The 17089-nt window shown below is 39.8% G+C and overlaps 1 protein-coding gene across 1 annotated transcript in view; it reads right to left on the bottom strand.

Annotated features, from left to right (window-relative positions):
• CFAP70 (cilia and flagella associated protein 70) overlaps positions 1-17089 on the bottom strand; it is a 113997-nt gene that overhangs the window by 30179 nt on the left and 66729 nt on the right. The window contains 4 exon segments of the mRNA XM_014538384.1: positions 3673-3798; positions 11128-11259; positions 13111-13305; positions 13629-13689. Coding sequence (XP_014393870.1) covers positions 3673-3798; positions 11128-11259; positions 13111-13305; positions 13629-13689 — 514 coding nt within the window.

Below are 17089 nucleotides of genomic sequence, written 5' to 3'. Positions count from 1 at the left end.
TGCTATGTATGGTCCAGGTGCATAATGGAAATATCAGGGGAAACACTTTGTAAAGTATATGATTAGCTGATCACTATGCTGTACATCTGAAACCAATGCAAAATAATACTGAAACTAAACTGTAATTGAAAATTTTTAAAAATAAAATTTTAAAAGATAAAAATAATGAAAAAATGTCTAAAAATTAGATTATGGTGATGGTTGCACAACTCTGTAAATACAGTACAGAAAATACGATTGTACACTTTAAATGGGTGAATGTTATGGCTGGTGAACTACATCTTGATAATTAAATAAATATAAATGAAGATTTCAGACCATTTTTTTCACATGTTTATTCAGCTCATGATGCATGTGGTAGGCAGTACTAACAGAACTAGAGAACTCAACTATCATTCATAACAACTGTAAGAGCTGAGTAAATCATAACACATCGTAAGGGCTCAGTAAATGTTTGCCGAATTTGTTGAATACAGGTGGTTTTTTAAAACTTATTACAAGAAATTAATATTTTTTTTCTTTTGGTATACAGTTCTAAGAATTTTAACACATGCACACCTTCATGTTGCCTTTAGCAAAATCAAAATACAGAACAGTTCCACCACCCGAGAAAACTTCCTCATGCTATCTTTTTATAGACTTCTTTTCCCCTACCCATAACCTCTGGCAACCATAATCTGTTATCCATCATCGCTTTGTCTTTTCAAGAATGTCATATAAATGGAACCATACAGTATGTAGTAACCTTTGGCACTGGCTTCTTTCACTTGGATAATGCCTTTGAAATTTGTCCAAGTTGTTGTGTGTCTCTATTGTTCCTTTCTTTCATTGCTGAGTAGTATTTCATTATATGGATAGATCATAGTTTGTTGATCCATTCACCCTTTGAAGAACATTTGAGTTGTTTCCAGTTTGGGCAGTTATGACTAGAGCTACTATAAGCATTTGTGTACATAAGATTTCATTTCTTTAAGGTAAATACCCAGGAATGGGTTGTATGGTAAGTTTACAAGAAAGTACAAAACTATTTTCCAGAGTGGCTGTATCATTATGCATTTCCCCTAGCAAAGTATGAGGGATTCAGCTGCTTTTCGTTCTCACCAGTACCTGGTATTGTCAGCATTTTTCACTTTAGTTATTCCAATAAATATGCAGTGGGATCTCATTCTGGTTTTAATTTGCATTCCCTAATGGCGCTGAACATCTTTTCATGTTCTTATTTAGCATACTCTCTCTCTCTCTCTCTCTCTCTCTCTCTCTCCCTCCCTCCCTCTCTCCCTTCTTCCCTACCACTCTCTCTAAAAAAGCAATGGAAAAACCTATCCTCAGGTGAGGGTTAACAAAACAAACAAAAAAATTTATGCTGAGTGAAAGAAGGTAGTTACAGAATACCACCTATTACATGATCCCGTTTATATAAACTGGCTACAGTAGGTAAATCTGTATGTAAGGTAAACAGTGATTGCCTCCGACTGAGGGTAAAGAGTAATGAGGAGTGACTACTAATGGGCACAGGGTTTCTTTTGGGGTGGTGCAAATTCTCTAAAATTAGATTGTGGTATTGCTGTGAACCCAAAACTTCTAAAAAAAAAGTCTATCAAAAGTACAACATAGGGAATATAATCAATAATATTGCTATGTATGGTCCAGGTGCATAATGGAAATATCAGGGGAAACACTTTGTAAAGTATATGATTAGCTGATCACTATGCTGTACATCTGAAACCAATGCAAAATAATACTGAAACTAAACTGTAATTGAAAATTTTTAAAAATAAAATTTTAAAAGATAAAAATAATGAAAAAATGTCTTAAAATTAGATTATGGTGATGGTTGCACAACTCTGTAAATACAGTACAGAAAATACGATTGTACACTTTAAATGGGTGAATGTTATGGCTGGTGAACTACATCTTGATAATTAAATAAATATAAATGAAGATTTCAGACCATTTTTTTCACATGTTTATTCAGCTCATGATGCATGTGGTAGGCAGTACTAACAGAACTAGAGAACTCAACTATCATTCATAACAACTGTAAGAGCTGAGTAAATCATAACACATCGTAAGGGCTCAGTAAATGTTTGCCGAATTTGTTGAATACAGGTGGTTTTTTAAAACTTATTACAAGAAATTAATATTTTTTTTCTTTTGGTATACAGTTCTAAGAATTTTAACACATGCACACCTTCATGTTGCCTTTAGCAAAATCAAAATACAGAACAGTTCCACCACCCGAGAAAACTTCCTCATGCTATCTTTTTATAGACTTCTTTTCCCCTACCCATAACCTCTGGCAACCATAATCTGTTATCCATCATCGCTTTGTCTTTTCAAGAATGTCATATAAATGGAACCATACAGTATATAGTAACCTTTGGCACTGGCTTCTTTCACTTGGATAATGCCTTTGAAATTTGTCCAAGTTGTTGTGTGTCTCTATTGTTCCTTTCTTTCATTGCTGAGTAGTATTTCATTATATGGATAGATCATAGTTTGTTGATCCATTCACCCTTTGAAGAACATTTGAGTTGTTTCCAGTTTGGGCAGTTATGACTAGAGCTACTATAAGCATTTGTGTACATAAGATTTCATTTCTTTAAGGTAAATACCCAGGAATGGGTTGTATGGTAAGTTTACAAGAAAGTACAAAACTATTTTCCAGAGTGGCTGTATCATTATGCATTTCCCCTAGCAAAGTATGAGGGATTCAGCTGCTTTTCGTTCTCACCAGTACCTGGTATTGTCAGCATTTTTCACTTTAGTTATTCCAATAAATATGCAGTGGGATCTCATTCTGGTTTTAATTTGCATTCCCTAATGGCGCTGAACATCTTTTCATGTTCTTATTTAGCATACTTAATTCCTCCTTAGCAAAGTGTCTGTTCAATTCCTTTGCCCATTTTTATTTGGTTGTTTTTCTATTATTGAGTTTTGAGGTTCTTAATATTCTGGAAACAAATCCTTTGTCAGATATATGTTTTGTAGATATTTTCTTTTAGTCTGTACCTTTTATTTTCTTTTTCTTAACAGTGTTTCTCACAGAGCATACGTTTTTAATTTTGATGAAGTTCCATTTATCAATTTTTAAAAAAATAAATCATGCTTTGTGTCATGTCTAAGATTTCCTTACCTAACTTCAGGTCATGAAGATTTTCTCCTAAAAGTTTCTTAGTTTTATATTTTACATTCAGATCTACAATCTACTTTCAGTTGATTTTTAAAAAATGTGTTTTTATTGAATTCAGAGAGAGGAAGGGAGAGGGAGAAAGGGAGAAACATGGATTGATTGCCTCCTGTATGCCCCCTACTGGGGACTGGGAATTTAACCACATGAGCCACACCAGCCGGGCTTGAATTGATTTTTATACAGCGTTTGAGGTTTCAGTCAAATGTTTTTTTTGTTTGTTTATTTTTTGCATATGATTATCAACTATCCTAACACCATTTTGTGAAAAGACTATACTTTGTCCATTGAACTTCTTTTACACTTTTGTCAAAAATATAATAACCTTATGTGTGTAGACCTATTTTTGGACTCTTTTATTGATCTATGTGTCTATCCTTTCACTAATCAAGTTGGATTTTAAATAATAAAATACTACTATTTATTATACCCATATTGTACAAATAACAGTAACAACAACCACTGGGAAGATGTTTAATTACCTCTTCATAATACACTGCTGCCATTTCAAAGTTCTCATTGACTTCTGCTTCAAATGCAAAGAGTCGAAGCTGTTCACTACTCTTATGAATGGTTGGGACAGCACCTTGGATATCATCTGGCATGGTCTTGTCAACATCAAAATGTTAAGCAGACAAAATAAAACAATTAAAAATAGAGAAGTTTTAGAAGTATAAACCAGATGTGAGACTCCAGTCATGAGGTCTAAAATGATATTGAGGTTTCTTACATCTTGCCAATACAATAAGAGAGTGAGAGTGAACCAAGAGAGAAATATCAGTGGTGAAAGAGAAGCTCTTGTATTTAAATACCAACAGATTGAGCTCATGGAAATGAGTAAAAATTACTGCTCTCCTCAGTCCTCAGGGCAGTCAATATCCCTAAGCAAGTTGCCTCTGACCTCAAACAGATTTCTTTATTTTCTCTGGTGTATGAAACATTATTATCATATTTAGGTCCCATAACATGAAAAAGGTTGACACATACTAACTAGTCTTCAAATATCAAGAAAACAGGAGACGAAGGTTAAAGCTTTGGAAGCTTCTAGTGGGATATATAGACAGACAGACTCTACAAAGGATACATTATAGAAATAGCCAGAAAGGTAGGAGGACACCCAGAAAAATAATATATTCTATACACCCAGATAGAAAAGCAAGTCTGGTATATTAAGTAATATCCTGGATCAGAAACTTTGGCCAAGGAAGACACCCCCAAATTCTTTAATTAGAAGTAAAAATAATATCAGTGACTTTAACAAGTAAAGTTGCTTAGGGATGTGAAGAGTAAAGTAAATTTGAGATGGGCCAAAGAGAGCTGCTGATAATTGACTTGTGCCTCTGTTCTTTGTTCTTTTAATTATGATGATCTTGACCTCAAAATCCCTTCAGCAAACACACTTCCATACCCAAACCCAAAATACTCTACCTCTACTATCCCACTCCCAGAACCCACATTTCAAGTCTTCTACCCTTTGGTCACTTAGTCCCCTTAAAACTGCTCTCTGACTTCATTTCCTTCACTTCCAATATGCCCTCATTTCCCAAGTAGATAAGCCTAGACCCCAAGAGCATCCACACATACTACTCTATCACCAGCACACTCAAGTCCCAGGCATCCTTCTCCTTCTCCTGCACTGGTCCTGAAAACTCCCAAATTCGAGTACTCCTATAACCTGACCCCATTTTTAGATAGGGGCTGCTATCTGGTCCTGAGGAAAACTACCTACACATAGAGATATCTGAGCTGCCACAGACTCTTCTAGCAATAAGTCGTGGCTGAATATATTATTGATTTCAGAGAGGAAGGGGGAGAGAGGGAGAGAGAGAGAGAGAGAGAGAGAGAGAGAGAGAGAGAGAGAGAGATCAATGATGAGAGAGAATCATTGATAGGCTGCCTCCTACACACCCCTTATTGGGGATCGAGCCCAAAACCCAGGCATGTGCCCCTGACAGGAATTGAACCTGGGACCCTTCAGTCCACAGGCTGACGCTCTATCCACTGAGCCAAACCGGGTAGGGCAAAATCCCTCAGCTTTTGAACCCCACACCTAAATTGTTTATTTCTGCACCCATCATATCTCTTCCTTTCAGTCTCAGAGAAAGAGGCATAGTATCCTTCCAGCTGCCTCCTGCACACCCCCCACTGGGGATGTGCCCACAACCAAGGTACATGCCCTTGACCGGAATCGAACCCGGGACCCTTGAGTCCATAGGCCGACGCTCTATCCACTGAGCCAAACCGGTTAGGGCCCACGTTTAAACTCTTAATCCTTTCCCACTTATATGCCCTGAGCTTGCCATCCATTATCTGCTTTCCCTCTGTTTTCACATTCTCCCAACCTGCTGACACCTTTTCCCAAATCTGTGGACATGCTAAAGGCTTTTCCACCATAAAAAAAAATCTCTGTAATTTCTAGCTACTACTTTCCTACTTCTTCCCTTCATCTTTGAATTTTTTGAGTTTATATTTACCTATTTCCTAAGCACTCATTTACTCCTCAATGTGTTATAATTTGAATCCATTCCATTAGCCCAATGAAATTGCTATGTAAAGGTTAACAATAACCTTCTTATTGTCAAATCCAATGAAAAAATTTCCAATTGTTTATCCCCCCAGTTTTATTGAGATATAATTGTCATATATCACTGTATAAGTTTAAGATGCACAGCATGATGGTTTGCCTTACATATATTGTGAAATGATTACTGCAATAAGTTTAGTTCGAATCCATCATCTCATATCCTATATAATAAAGAGCTAATATGCTATTTAGATCTGATGGCGGAACGACCTTCCAGACGACTTTCTGAATGACCAGTGGGTGGGGCCGTGAGGCCTTGAGGCAGCCGGACTGTGAGGGCCAAGCCTCTTGCATGAATTTCGTGTATCGGGCCTCTAGTAGATACAATAAAAAGAAAGGGCAAATAAGAAAAAAATATTTTTTTTCCTTGTGATGAGAACTCTTAACATAAACGTTCATATATATTATATAGCAGAGTTAACTATGTTCATCATACTGTATATTGTATCCCTAGTATTTATTTATCTTATAATTGGAAGTTTGTACCTTTTAACCAACTCCTCCTCTTCCCACCACAGAATTTTGTTTTTCTTGAATTCCTAAGAATATTTGATAATGTTGACCACTTTTTCTTCTTAAAAATGTCTTCTCTGAGCTTCTGGCTGTCTTGCCATTTTAACAATTCACCTGCCTCTTTCATTAATTTTTTTACTCACCATCCTCTAAATGTTGGTTTTCCTAGGGTTCCACCAGCAGCTCGTTCCTCTCTTTACTTATGTTTTTCTAGGCAGCTTCATCTATGACCATAGTTTAACTAGCATCTATATACTCATGGCTCCCAAATTTCCTTTTGCTCTCTCTTGAGCAAAACCCCACTAAAACCAATGTTCAAAATTTAATTCAGGAAAAACCAAGATGGCGGCATAGGTAAACACGGGAGTTTGCTGCCTCGAACAACCACTTCAAAAATACAACTAAAAGATGGAATGGACATCATCCAGAACCACAGGAAGGCTGGCTGAGTGGAAGTTCTACAACTAGGAGGAAAGAGAAAAGCATACCGAGGCTCAGAAGAGGCGCAGTGCTGAAGTAAAATACTAAGGTGCGGGGTGCATTCGGGGCGGGCTGGAGGCTGAGGGCGCGGTTGTCGTTTTCGGGAGGGAGTCTCAGGCTCTGAGCTCCAGTTCCGGGCGAGTCTCTAAGGACCCAGACTCATACGGGAGGGGCGAGACTGTCTGGCATCGCTCAGAACCCTAGGATGGGCACCCCCAAACCCCCAAAAAAGGAAGGGGAATCTGCATATCTCTTCATAGCTCCTGCTGGGTAACCTCAGGAAGAGGCTTAATTAGCACCTCCTTAGATCCAAGAGCCAGTGTACCCAGTGGTCAGAGTGGGACCACCCAGATTACAACTCCTCAGATTCATAAGGAACACACTCAGGGGGCAGACTCAGTGAGCACCAAAGCCCCACTGAAGCAAGTCTTGCCCCAGAAGGGTGTCTTCAGCACAGAAGTTCTCCCACTGCAGACACAGCTGATTCTCACTGCCAATTGGCCTGGAGGTCAATTCCTCCCAGTGACACCTAAAACAATCAAGGCATAACTACAACAAGACTGTGCACAAAGCCCACAAGGGGGTGCACCAAGAGTGTCCACCTCAGGTAACTGGGGAGGCTGAGCCACTGGGCCCTGTAGGACACCTAGCACACAAAACCACTCTACCAACACAGGGAAGCAGACAAAATGCGAAGACAAAGAAACAGGTCACAAATGACAGAAATGGAGGACAGCAAACGACTGGATATAGAGTTCAAAACCACGGTTCTAAGATTTTTCAAGAATTTTATGGAAACCGCCGATAAATGTATTGAGATCCTTAAGAAATCTAGTGAGACCCTCGATGTTGTGATAAAGGACCAACTAGAAATTAAGCATACACTGACTGAAATAAAGAATATTATACAGACTCCCAACAGCAGACCAGAGGATCGCAAGAATCAAGTCAAAGATTTGAAATGCGAAGAAGCAAAAAACACCCAACCGGAAAAGCAAAATGAAAAAAGAATCCAAAAATACGAAGATAGTGTAAGGAGCCTCTGGGACAACTTCAAGCGTACCAACATCAGAATTATAGGGGTACCAGAAGAAGAGAGAGGGCAAGATATTGAAAACCTATTTGAAGAAATAATGACAGAAAACTTCCCCTACCTGGTGAAAGAAATAGACTTCCAAGTCCAGGAAGCGCAGAGAACCCCAAACAAAAGGAATCCAAAGAGGACCACACCAAGACACATCATAATTAAAATGCCAAGAGCAAAAGACAAAGAGAGAATCTTAAAAGCAGCAAGAGAAAAAAAGTCAGTTACCTATAAGGGAGTACCCATACGACTGTCAGCTGATTTCTCAACAGAAACTTTGCAGGCCAGAAGGGAGTGGCAAGAAATATTCAAAGTGATGAATAGCAAGAACCTACAACCAAGATTACTTTATCCAGCAAAGCTATCATTCAGAATTGAAGGTCAGATAAAGAGCTTCACAGATAAGGAAAAGCTAAAGGAGTTCATCACCACCAAACCAGTATTATATGAAATGCTGAAAGGTATCCTTTAAGAAGAGGAAGAAGAAGAAAAAGGTAAAGATACAAATTATGAACAACAAATACACATCTATCAACAAGTGAATCTAAAAATCAAGTGAATAAATAATCTGATGAACTGGTGATTGTAATAGAATCAGGGACATAGAAAGGGAATGGACTGACTATTCTGGGGGTGGGGGAGAGAAAGGGGTGTGGGGGTGAGTGAAGAGATTAGACAATAATCGTGCACCTATGGATGAGGACAGTGGGTTGGGAGTGAGGGCAGAGGGTGGGGTTGGAACCGGGTGGAGGGGAGTTATGGTGGGAAAAAGAGTAACTAATGTAATAATCTGAACAATAAAGATTTAATTAAAAAAAAAATTTAATTCAACATCAATTGCCTCCCACCAGATTTACTCAGGTTGTATTTCTTGTCCTGGTCAATGGCACTACCAGCTACCCAATCACTAAGCCTTAAAGTTAAGAAGTTTTTACTTCTTTTCCTCTATACAATGTGAGAATCAGTTAACATCACCAGTTTCACCACCTCTAACCCATCCTACATACTTCTATTAGAGTGTTTTATACAAAGCCCACTCCACACTACACTCCCACACCAGGAACTGGCTTCATCTCCTGTTTCTTTGTCCCTTACCACTTCAACTTCCACTCCTGAACTGTATGCAGTTTCTATCCTATATAATAAAAGGGTAATATGCAATCAAAAGAACAGCAGAACGACCAGTCGCTATGACACGCATTGACCACCAGGGGGCAGACGCTCAACACAGGAGCTGCCCCCTGGTGGTCAGTGCACTCCCATAGGGGGAGCACCACTCAGCCACAAGCTGGGCTGATGCCTGGTGTGCACAATGGCCTGCCTCCGCAGCAGCACTAAGGATGTCCAACTGTGGCTTAGGCCCTGGGGAGCGGGCCTAAGCCATCAGTCAGACATCCCCCAAGGGCTCCCAGACTGCAAAAGGGCACAGGCCGGGCTGAGGGACCCTCCCTCCCCCCCGAGTGCACAAATGTCATGCACTGGGCCTCTAGTCATCATAATAAAAGGCTAATATGCAAATGGTCATCACACTATGACACCATAAGGCCGTAACACCATGACGCCTTAAGGACCAATCAGCAGGGACCTAAGGTTGCGCCCTCCCCCCACCCCAGCGCCGGGGCCGGGGGACCTGAGGCCGCGCCCCCCTGAAGCTGCGCCCCCCTGAGGCAGTGCTCCCCCTCCCCAGCCCAGGGACGTGAGGCTACATCTCCCATGCAGCGGGGCTTGATGGGGGTGGGGCTGGCCAGGTCTTGGTGTCACCCAATGGGGGTGGGGCTGGCTAGACACTTCTATTATAGAGAAAGGGCAAATAGCAATATTAAAATATTTCCTCTAATTAATTTCCTTTTAATGTACACGAATTTCATGCACCAGGCCACTAGTATATATCATATTCTTCCAAGTTTCCAAGCCTTTTTGATGTTCCCTATGCCTCCAATGCTCTGAAACATCCCCCTGGATAACTTCTTTTTAGCCTTCAAAGCCCAATTCAAGATGCAGCTCCTCTGTAAATCCTTCCCTGAAAGGTCTCAGAGTAAAGTTTACCACTTTTTCTTTAGGCATCCCCTAACCTGCTCTCCCATGGACACCCTTCTGTCACAGCACTTACCTCACTCTACCACAGTTATTTGTATTTTATGCCTGTCTCTACTAGACAGGGGCTCCTTGGAGTCATAAGGCAACAGTAATTGCCATGTCATGCTCAACTGCTTTCCTACTCAAATCATCCAAATCATCTGTGCCCAAGGCAGAATTGTACTCTTAGTCCTAGAATACTAGAGACTCCTCGCCTACCTCTTCAGGGAGGCTAAAGAAAGTGAGAGAGGCCTGGCTGGCATGGCTCAGTGGTGAGAGCACTGGCCCCCAGTCCAAAGGGCCCCGGGTTCAATTCCCTGTAAAGGGCACATACCTGGATCGCAGATTTCCTGCCCCAGTTAGGACATATGTGGGAAGCAACCAATGGATGTGGCTCTCTCATATCTATGTTTCTCTCTCTCCTTCCCTCTTTCCCCCAACCTCCTTCCCTTCCACTCAGTCTAAAATTAATGGAAAACATATTCTCAGGTGAGGATTAACAAAAACAAAAAAAAAAGTGAGAAAAGTGATGGTGGCAGCGAAGAAAGAAACAGTGAAGGAAAGAGCAAGTAGAATAGGGGGTTTGAGGAAGTATAGCTGGTTAGAGACAGACTACCAGGGGGCGGAAAAAGACTGATTTTGTCATTATTTTCAAATAAACCACAACTGCAAGAATTAAAAAATGAGCAAATGAAGGCAAGATGCAAGCTGTGCAAATAATAGATATAAACAGACAAGTAGGAGGAAAGCAGACCGGCACCCTCAAATAGAAAAGGCATATTTGAAGTGTTATTGTCATTCAGGTATAATATCTGAAAACTCATAGTTTTTTCTTTATTTTGATGATCAGTCTTAAAGACAAAAAAGTGAGAATTGCACATATTCACAGAATAAACAGAATGCTCATTTTCATTTCATAATTTAAATAGCCTATTTTATCTCTTTTTATCTATCACATTTATGACAGTTATGAAATTAATTTTCTAGGAAGCTGAAAGAGCATACAGATTGTTCCCCCCCCCACATAATTTAGGCATTTTCATATTCATCTTTCTGTTTGAGTCCCTAGCAGAGAGCAGGTACCTCACTAAACATCTGTAGACTTCAGGAAGAGAAGCAGCAAGGAAGAAAGGAATCATTCAGGGGAAACCATGATGCCCTACTAAGAAAAGGAAGAGCTCTTAGTTCTTGAATACCTACCTGGTTTAAAGCCACATGCATTTGATCCACCAAGAACACATAGAGCTCACTAATGAATGTCTGCAGTTCCTCTTGGTTTTCAAATGGTATTGTTTTCAAGTACTTCTCTCTCACAATCTTTACCACAGCATGCTGCAAGAGACACACATCACTGGGCTAATAGCACAGGCAGCACAGGCCTCCCTTGAGTTTCTCGTCTAAGGTTCATCAGAATTTCAGACGGTAATTGATTTCTCCCTGGTGACTGCTAAACTGTTGGCTCACAGATTTCTCCCTAATCAACATACTCTATATGACTTCTTTTCTTGATGTTATCATCATCTCTAATATGGTCAATTCAGGACTCATACTGTGTGGAGAGAGTCATAAAGCTGAAGAAAACCTTAGCATTATGTTTATGCATTATGTCTCTTATGATGGCCACATGATTCAAGGGGAAAAGGCCTGATTTGAGAATCTGGAGAATGGAATTCTGGTTCTAATTCTGCCACTGTACAATCTCATAAGTTATTTTATACTTGGCATCTCAGTTTCCTCATGTGTTAAATATGTACTTTTGGTATTACTATCTTATTTCAGAAGTTGATTGAGAAGCCAGAAGAAATAACAGGTGGTAATGCTTAAGATGCATTACATATTGCATCTTATAACAAATAACATATTGCTATAGCCAGGACAGCTGCTGCTTCTCTCCCCCTGCCCCCACTCCCCAAGCTAACATCATTGCCAGGATTTATACCATAAGGTTTTTTTAAAACTATTTTTATTGATTTCAGAGCGGAAGGCGGGAGGGAAGGAGGGAGGAAGGGAGTGAGGGAGGGAGGGAGGGAGGGAGAGGGAGAGGGAGAGAGAGAGAGAGAGAGAGAGAGAGAGAGAGAGAGAGAGAGAAATGATGAGAGAGAATCATCAGTCGGTTGCCTCCTGCACGCCCCACAATGGGGATCGAGCCCGCAACCTGGACACATGCCCTGACTGGGAATTGAACCATGACCTCCTGGTTCATAGATTGACACTCAACCACTGAGCCATGCCAGTCAGGCCCATAAAGTTTTTTTAACATAAAGCATTTTCCATGCATTATGTTATTTGATGCTCATAATAACCCCATGTAATAATGTTAATATTATCTCTCATTGTTAGGCAAAGAAATTGAGGCTCAGAGAAGTAAAGTCACTTGACTAAGGCCATCAGCTAGTAACAGAACCAGAATCAAACTGAGATGTGACCCTGCCACCTACTGAGAACGGCCTCTTGCCCCCACGAGCATCTGCTATTTTTTACTTTATTACTTCGATGTGATTTCTTTGTGTTTGTTTATACAGTACAGGGCGCAGAGTAAATGCACACAGAGAGGCAGTGCAGCACTGCAGTTAAGAACATCATTTCTGGAACCAGGCTGCCAGAATGTGAGGCCCATCTTTGACCTTTACTAGCTCTGTGATCTTGGGCAAATTACTTAACCAACTAATACTGCATTTCTTCATCTGTAAAATGGGGAGCACCTCATAGGGTTGTTGTGAGCGTTAAATTTGTAAGCATTTTAAAATTTGGTATACAGCAAACACTCAATAAACGTTAGCCATTATTATTCAGGAAATTATTATTAAGTAAATATTTCTCAAATCTTAGTAATTCTATGGACTAGGGAAAGGTTTATAATAGGAGACAGAGATCATTAGTCATGGAATCAGTCCCAGGTATAGAGTTTCTGCCTGCTAAAGCAACATGAAATCTGACTCAAAATCTGGCCTAGCCTCAAGAGAAGAATCAGTTTCTTAAGAGCTCACACTCGGAAAGCATACGGAACTGTTCTATGGCTCCGTAGCAGTGGAGCTTCTCCCAACATTCTATCATGGAGAACATAGCTCTCTGCACCAGTAGCAAGACAGGTGGGAACGTAGCCGAACATAACCATAGGAAAAATGACGAGGTAAGTAGATGCTTCATAAAACCCATAGAATAATTAAATAAATGAATATTTACCTTGAGTTGTTCTTTGAAAGCAAAGTATTTTCCAGAACAATTAAGTTCATAGTTGAGCTGGCATTTCTGCTCCTCCAGGGTTTCACTATCTATATCACCCTCCAGTTTGGCCACCTGTTTTCCAAACATGCCGTGATACTCATCCAGAATGGCTCTAGAAATGTTCTTGATCTGCAAGTGGTAGTCACTTACCGCCTAGGAAAATAAATAATGCCCGGTAAAGAGACCTCAAAGAGGTCAAGACGTGGAATGGAATTCTGAACTGAATTGTGTTTTATATTCAATATACTTTAGGTATAAATTGCTCTCTTCTCCTCACCTCAGAGACCACCAGCCAAAGATCAAACACTGAATACTATTCCTTGTAAGCCACTGGTCACAAATAGATACAGGAAGATATAGATGAGAAGCTACAATTTCTCACCCCTTCTGAAAAACCCCTTCTGAAAAAGCCTTATTTTCAAATGATGCACTCAACACCTTATTACTTATAGTTTCACCTTGACTTTGGCACTTGCCTTCTGAGCTCCTCCTGTCCTGCGGGTAAGAGGTGGTCTTGGAGGAATCATTTCCTTGACCCTGTATCAGGAAACAACAACTTTATTATCTGCAGATTTATGTTCTTTTATTTCCCACCACCAAAGAGTCTCAGTGGGGGAGATCTAAGGTTTGTTCCCCCATCATACTTGAGCACTGTGCTATTCTTTCATGTAAAAGCCAAGACACGAACCCCAGAACATTATATAGCTATGGACTAGATAGGAAAGAAGCAGAGAAGCAGCTACTCAGAGAGTAGCTAAGTTGCAATTTTGGCTAATTTGAGCCCTGGCTTTTCCATTACATACTTTAAAAAAACCACTGCTGTGTACAAAAGGATGCTTGACTCAGGGGTTAGAAAGAAATGGGTGTTATGATTTTAGATGTATTCAGTAGAGTCTTTGAAAACATAAAGTTTTGGAAATATAAATGGTATAAGCCAGGGGTGGGCAAACTTTTTGACTCGAGGGCCACAATGGGTTCTTAAACTGGACCGGAGGGCCGGAACAAAAGCATGGATGGAGTGTTTGTGTGAACTAATATAAATTCAAAGTAAACATCATTACATAAAAGGGCACGGTCTTTTTTTTTTTTAGTTTTATTCATTTCAAACGGGCCAGATCCGGCCCGCGGGCCGTAGTTTGCCCACGGCTGGTATAAGCAAATGAAAGCTTCCCCCAACCCCCTCTAAATCTAGGTCATGATTCACAAGACTGCTTTTAATTACAATAATGATATCAGGCTTTATGGTGAGTAAAAAATATATATTTTGTCACTATCAAACTACTTACACCAAAACTTCTACCTTCCATGTTTATGACTGTTTATAAGAACCTAGATGTAATTAAGTTATAGATTTTCCTTCTTATAATTTCAGATTTCTGCTGAAGTAAATTGTACTGCCATAGAGTTTACATTCAAATTCACTAAGGAAACAATCCCATTTATAATTGCATCAAAAAATAAAATACCTTGGAATAAATTTAACCAAGAATGTTAAACAGACTGACAGCTGTTAGAATGGAGCTAAGAAAATTATAAGACAATGAAGAAAGAAATTGAAGAATATACAAATAAGTAGAAGTATATACCATGTTCATGGTTAGGAAGAATTAACATCATTAAAATTTCCATACTACTCAACGCAATCTATAGATTCAATGCAATTCCTATCAAGATATCAATGGCATATTTCACAGAGCTAGAACGAATATTTCAAAAACTTATATGGAACCACAAAAGACCCTGCATAGCCACAGCAATCTTCAGAAAGAAAAACAAAGGTAGAGGAATCATGCTACTGGTATCAAACTTATACTACAAGGCCATACTAATCAAAACAGCAAGGTACTGGCATAAAAACAAACATATAGATCAATCAAATAGAATAGAGAGCTCAGAAATAAACTCACACCTTTATGGTCAATTAATATTCCACAAAGGAGGCAAGAAGATACAATGGGGTAAAGATAGTTTATAAATGTTGTTGGGAACATTGGACAGATGCATACAAAAAAACCCGAAATCAGACCACCTTCTTACACCATACACAATAATAAACTCAAAATGTATAAAAGACTTAAATGTAAGAGTCAAAACAATAAAAATCCTAGAAGAAAACATAGGCAGTAAAATCTCAAACATTTCTCGTAGCAATATTTTGTCTGATATGTCTTCTTGGGCAAGGGAAACAAAGAAAAAAAATAAACAAATGAGACTACATCAAACTAAAAAGTTTTTCAACATCGAAGGAAACCATCAACAAAAATACAAAGGGAGCCCTTTGAATGGAAGAACATATTCAGCAATGATACATCTGATAAAGGGTTAATATCTAAAATTTATAAAGAAAGTACACAACTCTACACTAAAAACAAACAAACAAATAATCCAATTTAAAAATGAGCAAATGACCTGAATACACAATTCTCCAAAGAGGACATATAAATGGCCAATAGACATATTAAAAGGTGCTCAATGTCATGAATCATCAGAGAAATGCAAATTAAAACCACAATGAAATATCACCTCAGACCTGTCAGAAAGGCTATCATCAATAAGACAACAAACAACAGTTGTTGGCAAGGATGCAGAGAAAAGGGAACCCTGTGCACTGTTAGTTGGAATGCAGGTTGGTGCAGTCACTGTGGAAAACAATATGGAGTTTCCTCGAAAAATTAAAAATGTAACTGTCTTATGACTTAGCAATTCCACATCTGGGAATATATATGAAGAAGCCTGAAACAGTGATTCAAAAGAATATATGCACCCCTCAATTCACTGCAGAGTTAGTTACAACAGCCAAGATTTGGAAGTAGCCCAAGTGCCTATCAGCAGCTTAGTGAATAAAAAAGTGGTGGTAACCCTGGCCGGTGTGGCTCATTGCGGCTCAAAAAACCACAAGTTGGTTGAGCACTGTCCCATGCACCAACAGTTTGAGGATTCAATTCCAGGTCTAGACACATGCCCAGATTGTGGGCTCAATCTCCAGTAGGGGGTGTGCAGGAGATAGCCTATCAATGTTTCTCTTTCACATCAATATTTCTCTCTACCTCTCCCTTCCTCTCTTCTCTAAAAAATCAATAAAAATATATTTTCAAAAAAGTGATGGTACATTACAAAATAATACTACTTGGCCATAAAAACGAGGGACATCTTACCTTTTGTGACAGCATTATGGTCCTGGAGAGTATTATGCTAAGTGAAATAAGCCAGTCAGAGAAAGACAAATACCATATGATTTCACTTATATGTGGAATCTAATGAACAAAATAGAAACAGACTCATAAATATAGGAAAACAGACTGACAGCTATTAGAGTGGAGCAGTTAGGGAGGATGGATGAAAAAGGTGAAGGGATTAAGCAAAAACAACAACAAAAAAACACTCATAGCCTGGCTGGTGTGGCTCAGTGGTTGAGCCTCGACCCATGAACCAACAGGTCATCAGTTTGAGTCCCCAGTCAGGGCACATACCCAGGTTGCATGCTCAATCCCCAATAGCAGGCATGCAGGAAGCACCCGATCGATGTTTCTATCTCTCTATCCCTCTTTCTCTTAAAATCAGTAAAAATATATTTAAAACACACACTCATAGATGCAGACGACAGCATGGTGATTAGGGGGGGGGGGGGGGGGGGGGGGGGGGGGGCGTAGAAGACGGTAAAGGAAGGATAAATGGTGCTGGAAGAAGACTTGACTTTAGGTGGTAAACCCACAATACAATATAGAGATGATGTATTATAGAATTGTACACCTGTAAACTATATAATTTTATTAACCAACTAGAGGCCCGGTGCACAAAAATTTGTGTACTCGGGGGGCGGGGGGAGGGGGTTCCCCCAGCCCGGCCTGTGCCCTCTCGCAGTCTGGGACCCCTCGGGAGATAACGACCTGCTGGCTTAGGCCTGCTCCCGGGTGGCAGAGGGCAGGCCCAATCCCTA

The sequence above is a fragment of the Myotis brandtii genome, unplaced genomic scaffold, assembly GCF_000412655.1.
Source record: "Myotis brandtii unplaced genomic scaffold, ASM41265v1 scaffold190, whole genome shotgun sequence".
Lineage (NCBI taxonomy): Eukaryota > Metazoa > Chordata > Mammalia > Chiroptera > Vespertilionidae > Myotis > Myotis brandtii.
Note: the sequence above shows the minus strand (reverse complement) of the source record. Positions and strands in the feature narration are given on the sequence as shown.